The sequence below is a fragment of the Saccoglossus kowalevskii genome, chromosome 6 (assembly GCF_978046115.1).
Source record: "Saccoglossus kowalevskii chromosome 6, keSacKowa6.1, whole genome shotgun sequence".
In the NCBI taxonomy this organism is placed as follows: Eukaryota; Metazoa; Hemichordata; class Enteropneusta; family Harrimaniidae; genus Saccoglossus; species Saccoglossus kowalevskii.
The window spans coordinates 14,665,586-14,684,400 of record NC_140646.1 but is presented as its reverse complement, the minus strand read 5'-3'; the positions used below and the strand labels follow the sequence as shown (position 1 = coordinate 14,684,400).

The window sequence follows — 18,815 nt, the reverse complement described above, 5'->3', positions numbered from 1 at the left end:
CAAACACGCGTCAATCTTGCGCATAACGCCCAGTGTTGATCGAGGATGTTACCTATAATCTCTGACCTTTTCTTTTTAAAGTTTGTCGCGGCTCGTCTTGTTCGATCAGATCCATCATACTTGACATTGGTTTATTGATCACAGTTACTCGGTGTAGTACAATAAGTGATTAGTATGTGGTGTGAATACGACTAACGAGTATTGTTCGTTTATAGGTATGTTTGCGGGATTTTTAAAGATAGAGGGCGAGTGAAGCATGAAGGCACATTTGTAGACACACACCCACAGTCACTTGGGGGCAGAAAATCAATAAATACTAATTTAAAAAAAAATATATATAGCGGATGATTTTTTTTAAAAATTAGTGTTTATTGATTTTCTGCCCCCAAGTGCACAGGCGCAATATGAATAAACCCATCTACGCGGATATCTTGAAGCAGAGTCCCGAGCATGCGTATATGTTTGGGACTGCGCATGTTTGGAACTGCGCATGCTTGGGCCTCTGCTTCAAAATATCCGCGTAGATGGGTTTATTCATATTGCTCTGGTGTTTCGATTTTCACAGGACTTAACCCATTTTAGTTAGAATAAAGGTAATGTAAGTCGATCGATAGTTTCTACCGATATCATGCTTCAGTTGTGTGAAGCAAATCGAAATATAATTTGGAAAATCGTGTTATTTTCGGGAAGTTTCGATGTCATGGTGTCAACGCTTTCCTACCTTGTGTTATTATATAAGTAGTGGGGGAATTTACCGGCGACTGACTAAACATGCCGATCCCATTTTAGGTCATTTTTTATTAGCCAACAAACGTTCCGAGCGCCTGTGCCCAAGTGGTGCGCACACCACAGTCAGCTGGCATGGGTGTCGCTGGGTGTAGCTGGGTGTATATGACTATCTGATGCCAGCTGACTGTGTAACACACGGTTACGAGAAGCATGGAAGGTACTGAGACAAATGACTATTATTGTCATATTTGTTTTCAGAAAAAAAATATAATGAACCTCCGTGAAAAGGAAAATTTCTCGCATCACCTTAGGTGGCCAGGATAAATTGATTTGACTGTACACTGTTAATAATATATTATCAAATTAATGTGTACGGTAGCAGAAGGATTTTAATCCGCCCCCTTCCAGACCAGAAAATTAACTGTTTCCCCTCGGTCACAAATAAATCACAGCACGCATTCACAATCATCTTGTTTGTTCCAGGTACATCATTTATTTTTCTATGAAGCCATAGTACATCTGTTGCCATGCCAACCATAATTGGGTTTGAAGGAAGCGCTAACAAATTAGGTGTTGGTATTATAAAAGATGGTGTTGTATTATCTAATCCCAGAGTGACGTACATCACTCCCCCTGGACAAGGTAATGGTGTTGTGCTTTTATTACGTGTACTGTGTGTTTTACCAATACGAACAGTTCTGGGATGTAAGTGCTGACTATTGCACTGCTATGGTGGGTTGGTGTTTTGGTTTGAGTGGTGGTAGATGGTACACCAATAGATGTGGCTTTGGGTCGTTTGAGGAATCATTGTTAATTTGCACCAAAATGATGTGTGTAGTACACATTAGGTTACATTTCTTGCAGTAATTTAATAGAATCTATTTTATGGTTGTATCATGAAATTGGCCGTGATTGACGACCCGACCCAGAGACTTATGGATAATTGTCACAACAATAATTATTCCACAACACATGAAAATATTTTATCTGTATCTGTGAAATGAAATGTAATGTTTTTAATCGTATTACTACATGATAATTTAGAAGCAGTGGTTGTATGACAGTAATTGTAATTTATTTTTTCCCCACATGACATGTAACTTGCAGGATTTTTACCGAGAGACACCGCTAAACATCATCAAGCTCACATTCTACAAGTTCTACAAAAGTAAGAAATTTGAATTCTCAGAATAAATGTTTGATAAATCATGATTGATTATTTTGTGCAGGAGTGCTTATTTTAATTACACAAGAAATGATAGGATTAAACGTTGCTGGGGAAAATAATACTTAGGATTGGTGGTGGTGTTTCGTACAAAAAGTTCGGTTAAGTTTTTAGAACAGGTTTCAGTGTTTGTTATAATTATTTACTCGTCACATATTCAAAATGGCAGTTCAAACTACAACCCTATTTTCTACACTAATGCCAATAATTGCAAATCACCTAAATCATATAAGAAAAGAGTTTCAAATTTTGCCATCATATGTAACGTTAAATTGGCAATCAAAACATTTTTAGCAGTAAAAATGAAATGGTTTAAAGTCTGTTGTTAGTTTCTCCTGGTTTTTGACTTGGGCACACATGTATCATGTATGATCGATCATATTGAAATTTCACATATACAATGTACATCATATATATTGCAGGCCTTGCCTTTTAAAAATGAAACTGGAGCTAAAATGGCTCTCCTAAACATAGCATTATGAGTTTTCAAGGGATCTACTATGTATGCTATTAAAATCTTGTCAAAATTGTATGGATTGTGAGAATAATAATCAACTTTTCTGGGACTTGACTTGGGTGAGGGATAGGCGAGTGGAGTGATCACTTGGCTTTATTAGAAAATAAGATTTTGAGATATATTTGTATATGTATTTGTGTTATGATGATCTTATTTATGCTGGCCACATTGTGACCATCCTAGAGTTTAAAATTCATCAAAATCAACTGTTACTGCCATTCCAGAACAAGATCTTGACTGTGTGCGAACAGAACAGATTCAAACTAGCTAAGCGCCAAATCTCTGTCATGTCCTGACCCCCATCATGTTCAAACTCCGCAAATACATTCTTGAAACCAGAACAAAACAAACTTTACATACGTAATTATAGATCATGCCGAGTTCAGTTTGAAAAATGTCTGACTGCTTTTAGGTTTCGTTTCTAATTGCATGTCATGTTGAAGTTGAAAATGAATGTGCCATAACTTTGATGCATTTGAAATGCTCTGGCAGGGTAGTGCAATGAATGGGGATTAGTTATAGATATGCAGATAATTTTTTTTGATCTTATTTAATATGGCAGCCCATCTTGAACTGGTGGGTATAGTATCTGTAGATTCATGTTTCTGTTTATTATACAGGGCACTTGATGAAGCAGAGATTACGCCTGATCAACTTGATGCTGTCAGTTTTACAAAAGGTAAGTGCCAATGTTATCTCTGTATTAAAAGTAATGTATGCAAATCATCTACAATATTTATTCTCATAATAATAATTTTTATTATTATTTTTAGGGCCTGGTATGGGTGCACCGTTAGTGTCAGTCGCCATTGTAGCGAGGACTGTAGCACAGCTGTGGAATAAACCAATTATTGGTGTCAATCACTGCATCGGACGTATCCTTGTGAAAGATTACTGCAATTGATTGTCTTACAACCGTAATTCACTATCACATATACTACTGTATAAATAAAAATGTGTTTGGCGCTAAAAATTTCTCAAAAGTCACTGTTTTTACAGAGTCGCAAAAATGGACTTATAAATACCACTAATGCTTTACATTTTAACTTTAACATTTGTTATATGCTGGACATAGTACCGGGGGTACTATTTGTTTAACTTTGTAGTTTCAATTAAGAAAGATGGTGCTGGTAAAAACTTTCTCTTTTAAAACAGGTATAACAAATTATATCAAATTCGGCAGCTATATTGAAATGGAAATTCATCAAGATACGTAAAATTAAGTTCAAAAGCTAGTTGTTACCCAAAGTTTTTTTTACTTTCAAGTAGCCAAAGATAATAACTAGACTACATTTCTGTAAATTACAAAAGTGTGTTATCTGTGTCTATCATTGATATAATTGTGTCTAATGCAATAAAAACTGTACAATCTTAACTTGTAATAGATATTGAAATGGGAAGGTTAATAACTAGTTGTAAAGATCCAACAGTACTTTATGTTAGTGGAGGAAATACACAGGTATGATGTTATCTTGTCTCTCATTGGTCATTTCACCAGCCAATCATAAGACAAGTTTTATACAGTCTAGAGATGTTTTTACTTCAGACAGTTCATTTACTATTGGAATCTTTCGAGTCAAGCTGGACTTATCTTTTTTCTGATGTTATTTTTTTTTCTCAGGTGATTGCATATTCGCAAAAACGATATAGAATATTTGGTGAAACTATTGACATCGCAGTTGGAAACTGTTTAGACAGATTTGCCAGAATTTTAAAAGTAAGATATTCTTCAGTCTGTTTTAATTGATGTAACCTTTTTCCTACTCTGAATTGAGGGAGGGTTATTGTTTTTATGGCATGTGACATGTGACATATGACATGTGACATGTGACATATACTGCATCTATGTGTATTGTGATCACAATGACTAAACATAGCATTATTTTAAAACAAAGTTAAAAATAAAAAATTATAAGCTGTGTGTGAAAGTTGGATCTATTTATTTTACAAAATTTCAAAATCGGCCATGCCTAATAAATTATTTTATCTTGTTTTTCAGCTTTCAAATGATCCCAGTCCTGGCTATAATATTGAACAAAAAGCAAAAAAGTGAGTGGCGAGAACTTTTTTTTACAATTTTATGAAGGTAATCACTTTTTATTCTCAGAATGTACTATATTGATCATTACAGAGGTAATTTTGGATCAAATGAACATAATTCCGCATTACCTACAAAAAATATGGAAAAACAACTTTTTTTTTCAAATTGATCTTTAAAATTTCCTAAAAATACATGATTGGCAAAATTACACTACATGTATTTATTATGCCGACAACCAAAAGTAGTGCACTGTCAGACGTAGGTAGCATACCATTTTCTTTTACAAAGGGGTGACATGTATGTGCTTAGATAAATGTTTGTCTGGCTATACTGCAACAGTTCCCTGGAGAGGTGCACATCTGCCTCCGAAATCCTCACCTTGGTCATTAGGTTGTCTCATGCATTGCTCTTTCTAAGTCTAAAATTTAATTTTCATTAGTTTTACTGTGACTGCAACAAAGAATAGAACGGCAGTACGAGACACTTTTACTGATGATGTAGGTATATTGCTCACAATGCAGCAATTACTAGTACTTCCGGTGGCAACACATTCTCTAATGTGGTTATTTTGTTTGTAAAACAGTGTCTCGTACTATAATATTACCATTCCATTCATTCTTGTGATCACAGTTAAAAAAGTATTAAAAGTCATATATGGGCTTCTCTCATTGCTACAGAAAACCCTGTTATGCCTTCATAATGTATAATTGAACGCATATAAATTAATAATGAGTACTTTGATTATAGTGGGAATAAGTACATTGAACTTCCATACACAGTGAAAGGAATGGATGTATCATTCTCTGGAATATTGTCATATATAGAAGTAAGCACAGTTGTTATTTGTATTTATTTATTTACAATCAGTAAGTTATATTATTTATTTACAGTGCTGAGAACACAACAATGAGAATCTATAGTACTTCATAATAGAATTTAGGCCTAAAGGATAATTGGATCTGCAGAACTTCTACAAATTAAACAGAGATTAATATTGTATACTGTTTTGATTTCTAAAGACATTTTGTAGTTAGTAAAATTGTATTCATATTCTATTTTTGACTGAATTCTCTTCTAGGATATAGCACATAAGAAAATCAAATCAGGAGAATGCACACCTGAAGATCTTTGTTTTTCTCTTCAAGTAAGTTTCATTTAATCTCTGGATACCCTGGAATCACAGATCTTGGAATTGGAACCCTACAGTTTAAGATTGAAATACTTTTGTTTTTATAGGAGACATTATTTGCCATGCTGGTTGAGATAACAGAGCGTGCAATGGCTCACTGTGGTTCACAGGAAGTACTCATTGTTGGCGGTGTTGGTTGTAAGTAAAACATTTCCTGTTTTGTTATTTTTAGCTTCATAATTTCTGCATTAAACTACAAAAATGTATTTGTAAAAATAAAATTGTACTTTGTATACCCCAAGAAATGCAAATCAGTTATATGTTTTAATCTGATCACCAACCTATCTGCCTGCTTGTTTACTTCCTTGCCCATTCATTGGTGAAAAGTTGACACATGCATTTATTTCACGATCAATTTCAAGATGAGTAAATGGTGACCATTTTAAAATCAAGCACTTCTGCCATTTCAGACTCAATATTGGTAATGTCGCGACAGATTTTCGGTACATACATGAAAATGTTGTTTCATCAAATGATGTCAGTGTACCAGGGCTAATTTCATTCAAACTTTTCCTGTATAAAATACTAGTACATCATGGATTTCAAATTGCTGACTGATACCAAATGTCATTGTCACATGCAATTATAAATGGCAGATTTGGATCTAATATTAAAGTAACTTCCATACACATCATTCACTTTTGTTGACTATTCAAGACAGGGGCTTTCATGTGAATGACTTACTTACATGTAATACTCAATTTGTGAGAGTCAAGCTTGCATTCGAATTCCAGACTTGATGATCAGAATAAACAACTTTGGATGGATATGATATGATAACAAACCATTAAGTTTTGATATTACGGTCTAGTAGCTCCACACTGAATAGTCACTCATTGTCTTTGCATGAAAATGATACCCTTACTTTTACCAATATTATCAATGGAATGAGTTTGTGTTGTGTGAAACTATAATAGTATGCTTGGAGTTTTCTGAAAACTGCGCCCTCATTGGCCATACATTTCAAATTTTTTTTTACAGAATATTTAAACTTCAAATCTGATTCTGCTTTCATATAATTTCTAACAAATCTGTCTTTCATTGGTTTTGAAATAGTAATATTGTTGCAATACATTAATTATAAAATGATTTGACATGTACTGCATATAGGTGATGAAAAATCACAATTTCTGTCTACAAAACAAGTGTTAAACGTTGCCAGTTAAGACAAATATTTGTGTGTGATTTCATGAGAATTGGCGTGTGAATGACGTGTCTCATTCTTGTTTTTGAAAAGGAGTTTAATTTCCTTTCACTAGAATGTGTTATATGGTAAAATAAAACCTTATTTTCAAAGATGAGTACCCAACTTTTATCCAAATGGCCCTCTCTGGAATCATTGCAGAGTTAGCTCACTTGTATTGTTTTAAAAGCATTTTGTTTTTTTAGGTAATCTGCGACTTCAGGAGATGATGAGTGTAATGGCATCAGAGAGAGGAGCTAAACTGTATGCCACTGATGAAAGGTAAAGACTGAATTAACATGATCTGACTTAGCCTCAGTTTAGGAACGTGGAATCTCAATGTTTTGTAGCAACCACATGCACTCACATTTTGTGTAAATAAACAATTAAAACATGTGGTATGTTGCTATGCATAGCATGGGAGCCATATCAAACACACAATCATTGATGATCACCAACCTTTAATGGCATGATTATCCACTTGAATATCAATATGGCTGACCAGTGGCCATATTCTGTCCTAAAACTTAATATTTTAAAGGGCAGGGTCGTCGCTCAGCGTCATGTTCGATATGGAACCCTTAGTGAAATATACAACGCATGTAAAATACATTGTTTGATATTTGAACACATGTCATACGATTTGCCCTTGTCAGATGATTTCATTAAAACTTGGTTTTAAGTAGCCTGACAAGTTGGTGTAGGTGGCGCCCTGGACTGCTGCGAACCCCACCGGTCCAGGGCACCACCTACGCCAACTTGTCAGGCTAGGTTTTAAGAAGCTACATTATTTTCTTGCGTGATTGATTTAATAAGAAAAGAAAGAAAATTTTTTTTGCATATACATATTTGTTCGGTATGCCATGTCACATTGCAAGGAATAGAGGGTGCATATAATGTCATTCTCTCAAATATATTGACTATGACTCATATTATACAGGTTTTGTATAGATAATGGGGCTATGATAGCACAAGCTGGATGGGAAATGTTTTGTAGTGGACAGACAACACCATTGAAAGAAACTTGGTGTACTCAAAGGTACGTACATTCTAACTGCCTGGATTTGATGTGTTCATTGATTTTGTGTTTATTGATGTGTTCATTGATGTTCATTGATTTTGTGTTCATTGATGTGTTCATTGATGTTGATTTTATTTTCACAGAATCAAAAAAATTTTAAGTATTTTTGGACTAAATAGACACTATATCTATTTACCTACATGTCTTAAAGGGTGGTGTTTGTACTGCGCATGTGCGACATTTGTCTTGATAAACATTGATTTTCCCACAAAGGAAATCACAAGTATGAGGTTTGACTTGGTCTGACTTGCACTAATTACCATCAGTGACTCCTTCGACACCTTCCAATCATCTAAAAAATACCTAATTAAAGCTTGGTAACGTCTAGTTTGTACTCGTTGATCAACAGTCCAAGTCGCCATGTTTGTTTACATGAGACCCATATATCTTGTGCATGTGTGGCGTGACTACCGCCCTTTAATCAATTTTTGAAATAAATATGTGTATTTATTTCATGAAATGGGACAAAAGTTGACTTTGGGTTTTAAAATGTAAAATTTTTACATACACTGGTACATACAGTAAAGCCAATCAACTAATGAACCATGTGTGAACCATAGATTTGCATAATATAGATAATTTTATTATCATATTTAAGATTTGACTTGATTTGATTTGTCACAATTTCAAGATATTTCTAAGAATAAATGCTTGTATTAAAAAAACCAGTCTTGGTACCATAATGTTCATAATTTGCCAGTAAATGGGATTTTTTATATATTTTTATTATCAGATATAGGACTGATGAAGTAGAAGTGACTTGGAGGGAATGAATTACTATTACAACCATATCGTGGTGTACCTTATTATTAGTGGATGTCAGCTGTTGCAAATAGTGTCAGAATTGACTCCTGCATGCATGGCGCCCTCGCAAACATCTCATATTTCTTGTAATTACAATTTTTTTAGACTATTTTATCAAAACATAGAGAAAAGAAAAACTCCATATTCATGGCAGATTGAAATTAAAACACATGTTTTTTGACAATTTCAAAATAAAAATTTGAAAAAACAAAACTAACATTTTCTGGGTCTAACCTGTAATTTTTCTAAAATAATTGAAATGCATATTTGCTTATGTATTTTAATTCATAATAGTTTGTGATTTGTGCATATTAACTAATCAGCATTTTAATTCAACTTATTCCATGCTGTATGTGCATTTCAGTGTTATAATAGCTTACCTGCAGATTAAGTAACACTGAACAAATTCAGTCACGTCTGGTTTCCTTTCTCTTATGAAAATTTCTGCTTGTGACTTTTTTTATTTTTCTAATCCTGTATGATCTTTTTTAGTAACCGTGATGAAATGTGCCATTTTGGACAATCTGTTCACTTTTGCAAGTCTGTTATCAGTCAGCTTAATAACTAAATCAATAAAATGAATTGCAAATATCAATCGAGTAGCCAAGGTGTTAAAAATGGATTGAGTACTGACAAATCAAATTATCCTTTGAGTTTTCAGGTTTTCCTTATAAAGACATGTTGGCTGTTATTTCTCTGGAAATCAGAGGAAATATTTTCTGTTGTACTCAACAAAGGAGCTCAATACTAAACACAAAAGAAAGTTTAATGGCTTAAAGTAGGATTTAGATCGTGTTAAAATCCAAATCCCCCTTGGAAGAGTTGCAAACAACAATTTTCATATACTACTTAGCTGATGACTAAACAAAAGTACCGGTATATACCAAACTGCATGAAAATTATACCAAAAACTAGGTAAACCTACCAAATACATATATATGCTCAAGTGAAATAAACTATATTGTCTACCGTCATCAGTCTCTCCCAGTGGTAACTTAACAATCTCACACATTCCATTTTTTTTTAATGTCATTGTATAATAATAATAATTTTACCACTTACACATTCCCTGGAGGGATTGGCAATGGTTACAAATGTTTGAGAAAAAAAATTTTAAAGTATAAGACACTTTGGTGTACCTTGCTTATGGCTGTCAGTAACATGCATGTATAAAGAATAACCGGCAAATGCAATCTTGAAATGCTTTTCACACAGACCCTTTATCTACAAATCACACTGCATTTCATTATATGCCTAGGTATGACATCTACCAATGCACTGCTGGATGACATGCCTTCAGAAATAAAACTACCATATTTACTCTATTAGAAGTGCACATAAATTAAAAATGACATGTATTGTGCACTGGATTGTTAAAGGGGAACCGCTCAATTCCATGGATTGCACCAAAGAATCATGGGACACTATTGTTTATGTTGTTTACAATGTTAATCTATCTTTTGTTATCCATTGTTATTTTAATCCAGAAAGTAAATTTGTTGTGAAATTAATCTTAACTGGAAGGTGCCCCTTTAAAATATTCATGTTATTTACTTGAGCACATATGGTATTACTAAAAGGGCAGGTGGAAAATACATCATATTCAAGTGACAATGAGGAAAAAATAACTTTAGCAGTTTAACGCTAAGGCTGATATTGTAGAACATAAAAATGAGAGCCAATTCTTTTTATTGCTACGTTCCAGAAAATCTCTTGTATGGTAGTCTCTTTGAAAATAACCTTTTTCAGTTCATAACTTGTAACTTGCAATGAGACTAATTTAAAAACATGAGGTTAAAAATCAGGAAATTCAAAACCCATATAAACCACTGAGATTTCTGTATCAGAGCAGAAAAAAAAATTAAATTTGGTGGTTTATTGTAGACTGTATTGTGTACAAATAAGATTGAGGGTTTGTTCCTGTAGTTCATTTTTTTTTTCAATCTGGTCCATCCAGAAAAGCTAAACAGCCAACACACCAGTATGTGGAAAAACATTATGGATTATTACATGTATTAGGTTTTGAGGGCTATGGAGTCCCAAAAAACATGCGTTAGAGACATACATAGAATTTGATTTGATTTGCCAGCATTTAATGTACACTTTTCTATTGATTGAGCTAACCGATAACAAAAAAATAAAGTTGTAAACAAATATTTTCGTATGTAGCATTTTTCATATAAAATTCATTTAAGTACTGCCTGAAACTTGTTTATATTCATTTTATTGATGTATGGGGGGAGAGTAACTTGGGTGCCATTCTCTATTTGGCTAATTTGGAGGTCTCTTGAGAGAGAAAAAATTGACTGCGTTGCTAACTCTAATATGGTGTACCATTTTCCCATAATCACACACGCTCAGATAATTGAGTTGTTTTCCTGTTACCAACCCAACCTCCCACAATATCGAGGCAGGTGAATGCCACATAGACTTTTATTCACACACTGAACATACACAACAGTTTCCAGCAAAAAATGTCATTTATTTCAGAGTTGAGGAAAAGCAAATATATACAGAACATCTGTTGCCGTGGTTACAGTATTTATAAGTGACTGTTCATGCAAGAGTACTATTTACAATACTGTTCGCCTTTACAATTTACATCCATCATTCACTGGGTATGAAAATACAAATTCAAAATGGCTACCTACTATAGTTGATATGGAAACAGAGGTGAAAGGTCATACTTGTGTCATGTTGATTACAATTGATTTTTTTCATTTAGAAGAAATAAGTACACATAGATGAATGTAAATTCTTAAAGTAGTAAATCATTCTCTTGTAAAAAAAAAAATACTATTTTATACTGCAAATATTTGCAGAGTAAAAGACTGCCTATTTTTGTTGTATCCACCTTTGAGGTCTGATAAAAAGGATATCTTTTCATTTTGTCTTGTAATTTACAGATATGTAAAACTATTTTCTAAGTAAATTCTCAATTTGTAATCTACATTTTTTTTGTCAATCTTTTGCATCCAGGGATTATTAACTAGTTGATACAAAATTTGCAGCAACCAAAAAAAACTTTTATTCTGTCTTGAAATGTTTGATCAGATTAAACTTACAGAGAAAATTACACTAGGAACATAGTGAAACTATTGCAACCTTGCCCATAATAATTAGCAGTTATGCATGGCAACAACTTGTGTATAGCACTAGTTTCAGAGTTCAGTTCAATTGTGAATTTAGAAACGTATACATCGTAGAAAACAAAGAAGTGGTGTCCCATTACCCAATTGATTGAAAGTATGGTGAAAATGGCAAGTCATTTAGAATTTGGCTTGAACCATAGAAGAAAATGTAAATCAAATTTTGTAAAAAAAACCAGAAGAAATGGGAATAATGTTCTTTGCCTCTCCTCTCCATCTATAATTGGATACATTGAAGTGAGAAGGAATAATGTCAAAATGGCTGCCTATTGGTTAAATTTTTAAATAATTTGAAGAGAATATATCCAAAATTGGTCACAAAAGTATGGGAGAAATTGGTAGGGACACTTAAAAATGAGACAAATATGGCTTCCAGTCTGCCATTTTGAAACAAATGACAGTAACTCACGATGAGTGTTTGTAAAAAGTTTGAAAAAAAAAAAAAACTGCACAGGCATGACCCAAGAATAAAGAACGAGATCAATGGTCTAAAATATTTGAAAATAAAAGAAATAACTCACTGAATATTTATGTTTTCCAAATAGAATACAAATTCTGTATAGAAGTTTGACAGTTAATCTAAAAAAATACATAATTTCCAACGTACTCTGCATATTTGGCAGTTATAATAGCTACCATTCAACATCAGACTTTATTTTTCAATGCATCTTCTCGTGGGTACACTTTATATTCAAATAAATTTTACAACCTTCCAATATGGTACATTCTAACTTGTGATGTAATAATTTACAGTAACCATGACCCGCAAAATAAATCTACAATACAAGGTGGTGAAATATCATTATTTGGGTTACCGTACTTAAAGGGCCATATACTGCTTTTTCCATGTTTTTGATACAAGTAATACAGAGCTAAAATTTGTGGTACCAAATAAATATACAAAGAGGTCAACAGTTTCCAGCTATTTGCATATGTATACATCATGATATAACTGTAAACTGATATATTTCATTGTTTGTAAAATTATCATATTCTGATTAGCAGTGTGCTATATTTATCAACCAATCAACATCACTGTCATCCATTGTTTGCAAAATTATTATATTCAGATTAGCAGTGTGCTATATTTATCAACCAATCAACATCACTGTCATCCATTGTTTGAAAAATTAGCATATTCAGATTAGCAGTGTGCTATATTTATCAACCAATCAACATCACTGTCATCCATTGTTTGCAAAATTATTATATTCAGATTAGCAGTGTGCTATATTTATCAACCAATCAACATCACTGTCATCCATTGTTTGCAAAATTATTATATTCAGATTAGCAGTGTGCTATATTTTTCAACCAATCAACATCACTGTCATCCATTGTTTGCAAAATTATTATATTCAGATTAGCAGTGTGCTATATTTATCAACCAATCAACATCACTGTCATCCATTGTTTGCAAAATTAGCATATTCAGATTAGCAGTGTGCTATATTTATCAACCAATCAACATCACTGTCATCCATTGTTTGAAAAATTAGCATATTCAGATTAGCAGTGTGCTATATTTATCAACCAATCAACATCACTGTCATCCATAGACACTTATAAGCAAAATGTAGGCAATGTTTCCAGACTAGTATAATGAAATAATAGGTTATCTTAACCAGTAATACCCTATGTTTACAAATTTGAGCCTGTATGGATCATTTTGCCTCAAAATTTAAAAACCCTCCAAAAAAAGATTGGGCCAAAAATACAACTAATGTCTCTTTAAATTCCTGTTATGAAAATATGAATAATTCCTTTACATTGACAAAATTAGAGAGGAGTTATCCTGAGTGCTTTTATAACGTCTAGCACATTAGGTGAAAACTGTGGGACACATACAAAATCCAGCAAGCCGCTATCATATCACTTTTTAGAATGTCTGTAAAAATGAATCTGTGTAAACTATTAACAGTATTCTCTTGTACAAATATAAAACAATGACTTACAGAATAACTGTTGAAAAGAAGAAAAAAAAATATTGAATATGCTTGTGGTGACATGACACAAACATGTTGGCCTTTCAGCATGTAGTTTTTTCTTTTTCACCTTTGAACCTGTGTATATCATGTGATCAGGTCACATGACCACACAGCATACAGGCCTTTCAGCATCTTCGGGTTCTTCCACTTCACCTTTAAACCTGTGTATTGGGGGATCTTTTGCTTCCGTTGAGACTGTATTCCCAGACGATGATTTGGACGACGTCGTCACATTTCCCATCCCATTTGCATCTTGATCATTTTTTTTAGAATTGTCTGATTTCGTTTTGTCTGAGTTATGTGAACCTGATTTCTTTTTCGCTACTGGGCTGACGGGTTTCTTTGCCGACGGTTTTGGTTGTGGACTACTATCTTGATGACGCAGATCTACGGAATCCTTGTGTGAGTTGCTGGGTAATGGTTGATAGGACTCATCAAGACCAGAATCCACACTGTGATGTTCTTGAAACTTTTTCAGTCGTTGTCTTTTCAATTCAGACAATGTTCCCCCCTCATGTTTGAACTTATCTTGGTAATACTTATCAGCCTTTGTTAAACTTGTGTCAGATTTCTCCTTTTTCTCCTTTTTGCCTTTGCTTTTTTTGTTCTTGTTTGATGGCGATATTGATACCTGCTTTTGTTTTTTCAGAATGGATCCTTTTTTATTGGATTTCTTTTCTGATTTTGCCGCAGGTTCTAACGATATAGTCACATTTTTAGTCGTAGTCCCTTCCGCTGTGTGATCTGTCCTTCTTGGCCGCTTTGGCGTTACATCCTCAATCATATCAACCCGTACTTCTTTGACAGATGTGGGTGGGTTGTCAGGAGAAGGCGTGTCCTGTATTAAAGACAGAAATCATCATAGTATGTTGAAATTATTTACACTCATCAAGTTACCAATAAAGATACACACGTTAATATGAAAGCCTTAATAAGAAATTCCAGCAATTTACAATGGTCTCTTACAAATTTGATAAGTTTAAACCTGTTGTTCCATTAGGTTAATTTTGCTGAGACAGGCAGGTGGGTCTATTGGGTTGAATTTGGTGAGACTGGCGGGTAGCTTGATGGGGTTAATTTGGCTAAGACCGGCAGGTAGCTCGATGGGGTTAATGTTACTGAGACAGGCAGGGTTCGATTAATTTGGCAGTGCTGGGTTGAATTTGGTGAGACTGGCGGGTAGCTCGATGGGGTTAATTTGGCCAAGACCAGCAGGTAGCTCGATGGGGTTAATTTTGCTGAGACAGGCAGGGTTGGGTTAATTTGGCAGTACTGAGTTGAATTTGGTGAGACTGGCGGGTAGCTTAATGGGGTTAATTTCGCCAAGACCGGCAGGTAGCTCGATGGGGCTAATTTTGCTGAGACAGGCAGGGTTGGGTTAATTTGGCAGTACTTGGTTGAATTTGGTGAGACTGGCGGGTAGCTCGATGAGGTTAATTTTGCTGAGACAGGCAGGGTTGGGTTAATTTGACAGTACTGGGTTGAATTTGGTGAGACTGGCGGGTAGCTCGATGGGGTTAATTTGGCTAAGACCGACAGGTAGCTCGATGAGGTTAATTTTGCTGAGACAGGCAGGGTTGGGTTAATTTGGCAGTACTGGGTTGAATTTGGTAAGACTGGCGGGTAGCTCGATGGGGTTAATTTTGCTGAGACAGGCAGGGTTGGGTTAATTTGGCAGTACTTGGTTGAATTTGGTGAGACTGGCGGGTAGCTCGATGAGGTTAATTTTGCTGAGACAGGCAGGGTTGGGTTAATTTGACAGTACTGGGTTGAATTTGGTGAGACTGGCGGGTAGCTTAATGGGGTTAATTTCGCCAAGACCGGCAGGTAGCTCGATGGGGCTAATTTTGCTGAGACAGGCAGGGTTGGGTTAATTTGGCAGTACTTGGTTGAATTTGGTGAGACTGGCGGGTAGCTCGATGAGGTTAATTTTGCTGAGACAGGCAGGGTTGGGTTAATTTGACAGTACTGGGTTGAATTTGGTGAGACTGGCGGGTAGCTCGATGGGGTTAATTTGGCTAAGACCGACAGGTAGCTCGATGAGGTTAATTTTGCTGAGACAGGCAGGGTTGGGTTAATTTGGCAGTACTGGGTTGAATTTGGTAAGACTGGCGGGTAGCTCGATGGGGTTAATTTTGCTGAGACAGGCAGGGTTGGGTTAATTTGGCAGTACTGGGTTGAATTTGGTGAGACTGGCGGGTAGCTCAATGGGGTTAATTTGGCTAAGACCGGCGGGTAGCTCTATGGGGTTAATTTGGCTAAGACCGGCAGGTAGTTCGATGGGGTTAATTTTGCTGAGACAGGCAGGGTTGGGTTAATTTGGCAGTACTGAACACATTTGTTAATCAAGTGAAAGTAGATCAGCAGAACATGAATTCGGATTCAAGCTGTAGCGTCATTGGGACTACATGTATGTCAACAACAATTGGGAAAAGCAGTATTCCCTTTTAGTTACTTAAAACTGGTTAATTTGTTTACGACACTTTGTTGTACCATGACACTGATTGTGAATGGAGTACAGGAGGAGCAAAGAGATTAACACATCTAATAATTTGTTCATGGGATATTACTCGTAATTTCTCACTGAATGCAGTTAATTATAACTATCGTTAACTCACCCGTGGTATAAGCATCAGCTCAGCCTCAGCTTTCGCATCTCTCCTGGATATTTCTTTCTTTTCCCGCATACTGGTACGTCTCACAGATGCACTGTAAAAAACAACAAAATGACAACATATTGAACAGAATTGTGCCACCTTTGAACATTTGTACAAAATCATTTTATATTTCTTCATTTCTGAATACTTTTTTCACTGACTTCTCTAAAACATATGGTGCACTGTTATTGTATCGTTCTTATCAGGGTAGCTGAAATGTTTTGGATGTCTATGATATAGATATGTATTTGAAATGCCCTCATGTGACATGAGTAAAACGTTAGACATTTTTTACTACTATGCTAAAAATTTAAATAATATATTCATAGAGGTCACCCAATGAACTCTGCCTCGTAAATTGCCTCGTAAATGTTTTCTCAGAAATCGATGACGCTGCACGATAAAACAAGCATGAATGCAAAAGGGTATGATATCATTGAGTATCATGTCATACATGTTTATACAATTTAGACAAACAAGTAAGTAAACAACTAAAATATCGATGAATGTAATTACAATGGTTGTGGCATTAAAACAATTTAATTCATGCAATACTTTTTTTACTGAGATTCACAACAAATCAGCAAAAATCACAACAAAAGTAATGCATTTATGGTTGAAAATGGCTTTATTGTCTGCTGTACACGTTGTCCTCAGTTCATGTTTTCATGCACCCTATGATTATGTCAGTTCTACTTTTTGATAAACACTATACAAGGGAGCCAACATCCAGGCATTTTCATCGCCTGGCAACCACAACCGGTAAAAACAACAGATGAAAACTGTACATTGTAGCTATATGTTGGGAATCTCCAAAAATAGTGTAACAATATTACCCCTAGATGTGCAACACTGATAATATATAAATTAGGTTGCTCAGGATTTCACTGGCTTTTCGACTGGCGTTCCACAGCAGTTTTGTGTGTCTTAGCAACAAAAAACTGTTAATAATCTTCTGACATTTTGGTTGTTATAGCGATCTCACTAAATCATACGACTACAACAGGCAGAGATGAACATTATTAAGGTATACACTCATGCAACACAGGGTGGCCTTAACCTCCCTGACATACACTGTATAAACTCATGTTCTGCCATCTATACCTTCTAGTGTTTTTACTGGAGTTTCTTCTGACCAGATTTACTTTACTATTCCTGTTGTTTATAAGCTCCTTCTTCAGTTCTGTTAATTTTTGTCTCGTGTCTGGATCTTCACAGATACCTACAGGGAACAAAACAACAGTGTTGTGTGAATAATGATAACTGTAATATCCAATAAATAAACTGTCTACTGATTTTCAATTAGAAAAAGCAGTTCTTTAATCAGCAACCTCAATACATGTATATTACTTTTTAAGGAGATATATTGTCACTTCTGCCAGAGAGGGCATACTTTTATCAAGTTATTAAAGTGCAGAAAGAAGAATTGTTCATATGCAATGATTTTACTGATGCATGTGAAGAACAGAAACAACTTTTTTTGCCTTAAAAAATAAATAATGTATCATCAAATTGTCTTTTCTATTAAAAACAAAAGTTGGGTGTGCCTGTAATAATAATAATAATGCCTTTATTGAAATCATATCCTGTTCTGGATCTGGATCTTTAAGACACAATAAAGTTTCAGATACAAACAAAGTAGCAAGACAAAATACAAATGAAGACAAAATGAAAACATAATAAAATAAAATAAAAATAATGATAGTTTATTTTACAAATCTAAATATTATTTATAAGAACTCAGTTTGAAAAAAAACTTGCTGTGCTGTTAACATAAATGATCGACCACTTGAGAGATTCCAAAAAGCTGCCCACATCTGTTGTTAAAAAAAATGTTCTAATTTTAGCAAGATATATAAAATCACTGGAGGGAGTTGAGAAATTCTGATGTCATTATAGTTTTCCCAATAGATTACGAACCAATTAAATTATACGATAAAGTAGTATGTTTAATTTACGACTAGAACATGCATCTATTTTTGTGTAGGTTTCATTGTATATATAATTACTATATACATTGTATAGCCCTGTAATGCCATGTCACTAAGTGCCTCCAGCACAAGACATCCTCTTTAAGATTCTTCTCAAAAACACAACCTGGCTATCGTATACAGACAACATTTAAAAAAAAAAATTCAGGATTTATATTTCATCAAATAAAAATATTCTCTGACTGAATTCTGATTGAACTATTTGTTTTTAAGTGGTTAAAGAACACATTAATTTGAAAAAGGTGTTGACAATAAAATGAG

At 34.5% G+C, this 18,815-nt stretch overlaps 2 protein-coding genes across 4 annotated transcripts in view; one reads left to right on the top strand and one right to left on the bottom strand.

Moving 5' to 3' along the window:
• The first annotated feature begins 80 nt into the window (after positions 1-80).
• LOC100378144 (putative tRNA N6-adenosine threonylcarbamoyltransferase) lies at positions 81-10,923 on the top strand. 3 transcript variants are annotated; one of them, XM_085500086.1, is made up of 14 exons: positions 81-215; positions 1,213-1,371; positions 1,837-1,897; positions 3,092-3,150; positions 3,245-3,346; positions 3,857-3,930; positions 4,093-4,188; positions 4,471-4,520; positions 5,260-5,338; positions 5,591-5,656; positions 5,749-5,839; positions 7,091-7,166; positions 7,825-7,923; positions 8,699-10,923. In XM_085500086.1, exons 2-14 carry the CDS (start codon positions 1,257-1,259, stop codon positions 8,736-8,738), a joined length of 1,008 nt encoding a protein of 335 aa, XP_085356212.1. In that variant the 5' UTR covers positions 81-215; positions 1,213-1,256; the 3' UTR covers positions 8,739-10,923. The 3 variants fall into 3 exon arrangements, with proteins under 3 accessions (XP_085356212.1, XP_085356214.1, XP_085356215.1); XM_085500088.1 differs by lacking the exon at positions 81-215 and adding an exon at positions 471-593; XM_085500089.1 differs by lacking the exon at positions 81-215 and adding an exon at positions 534-598.
• A 307-nt stretch (positions 10,924-11,230) lies between these two features.
• Positions 11,231-18,815, bottom strand: part of LOC102809288 (protein phosphatase 1 regulatory subunit 16A-like) — an 88,129-nt gene continuing 80,544 nt past the window's right edge. The window contains exons 9-11 of the mRNA XM_085500085.1: positions 17,668-17,785; positions 16,525-16,615; positions 11,231-14,744 (exon numbers count right to left, since the gene is read on the bottom strand). Coding sequence (XP_085356211.1) covers positions 14,004-14,744; positions 16,525-16,615; positions 17,668-17,785 — 950 coding nt within the window. The 3' untranslated portion in view covers positions 11,231-14,003. The remainder of the gene's footprint in view (positions 14,745-16,524; positions 16,616-17,667; positions 17,786-18,815) is intronic.

What these genes read in the sequence shown, in the direction of transcription:
- LOC100378144 (XM_085500086.1), top strand. Translation starts at nt 1,257, where the DNA reads ATGCCAACCATAATTGGGTTTGAAGGAAGCGCTAACAAATTAGGTGTT. An exon ending in CATCACTCCCCCTGGACAAG is followed by an intron (nt 1,372 to 1,836) that starts GTAATGGTGTTG and finishes TGTAACTTGCAG; the next exon opens with GATTTTTACCGAGAGACACC. An exon ending in GAAACTTGGTGTACTCAAAG is followed by an intron (nt 7,924 to 8,698) that starts GTACGTACATTC and finishes TTTTATTATCAG; the next exon opens with ATATAGGACTGATGAAGTAG.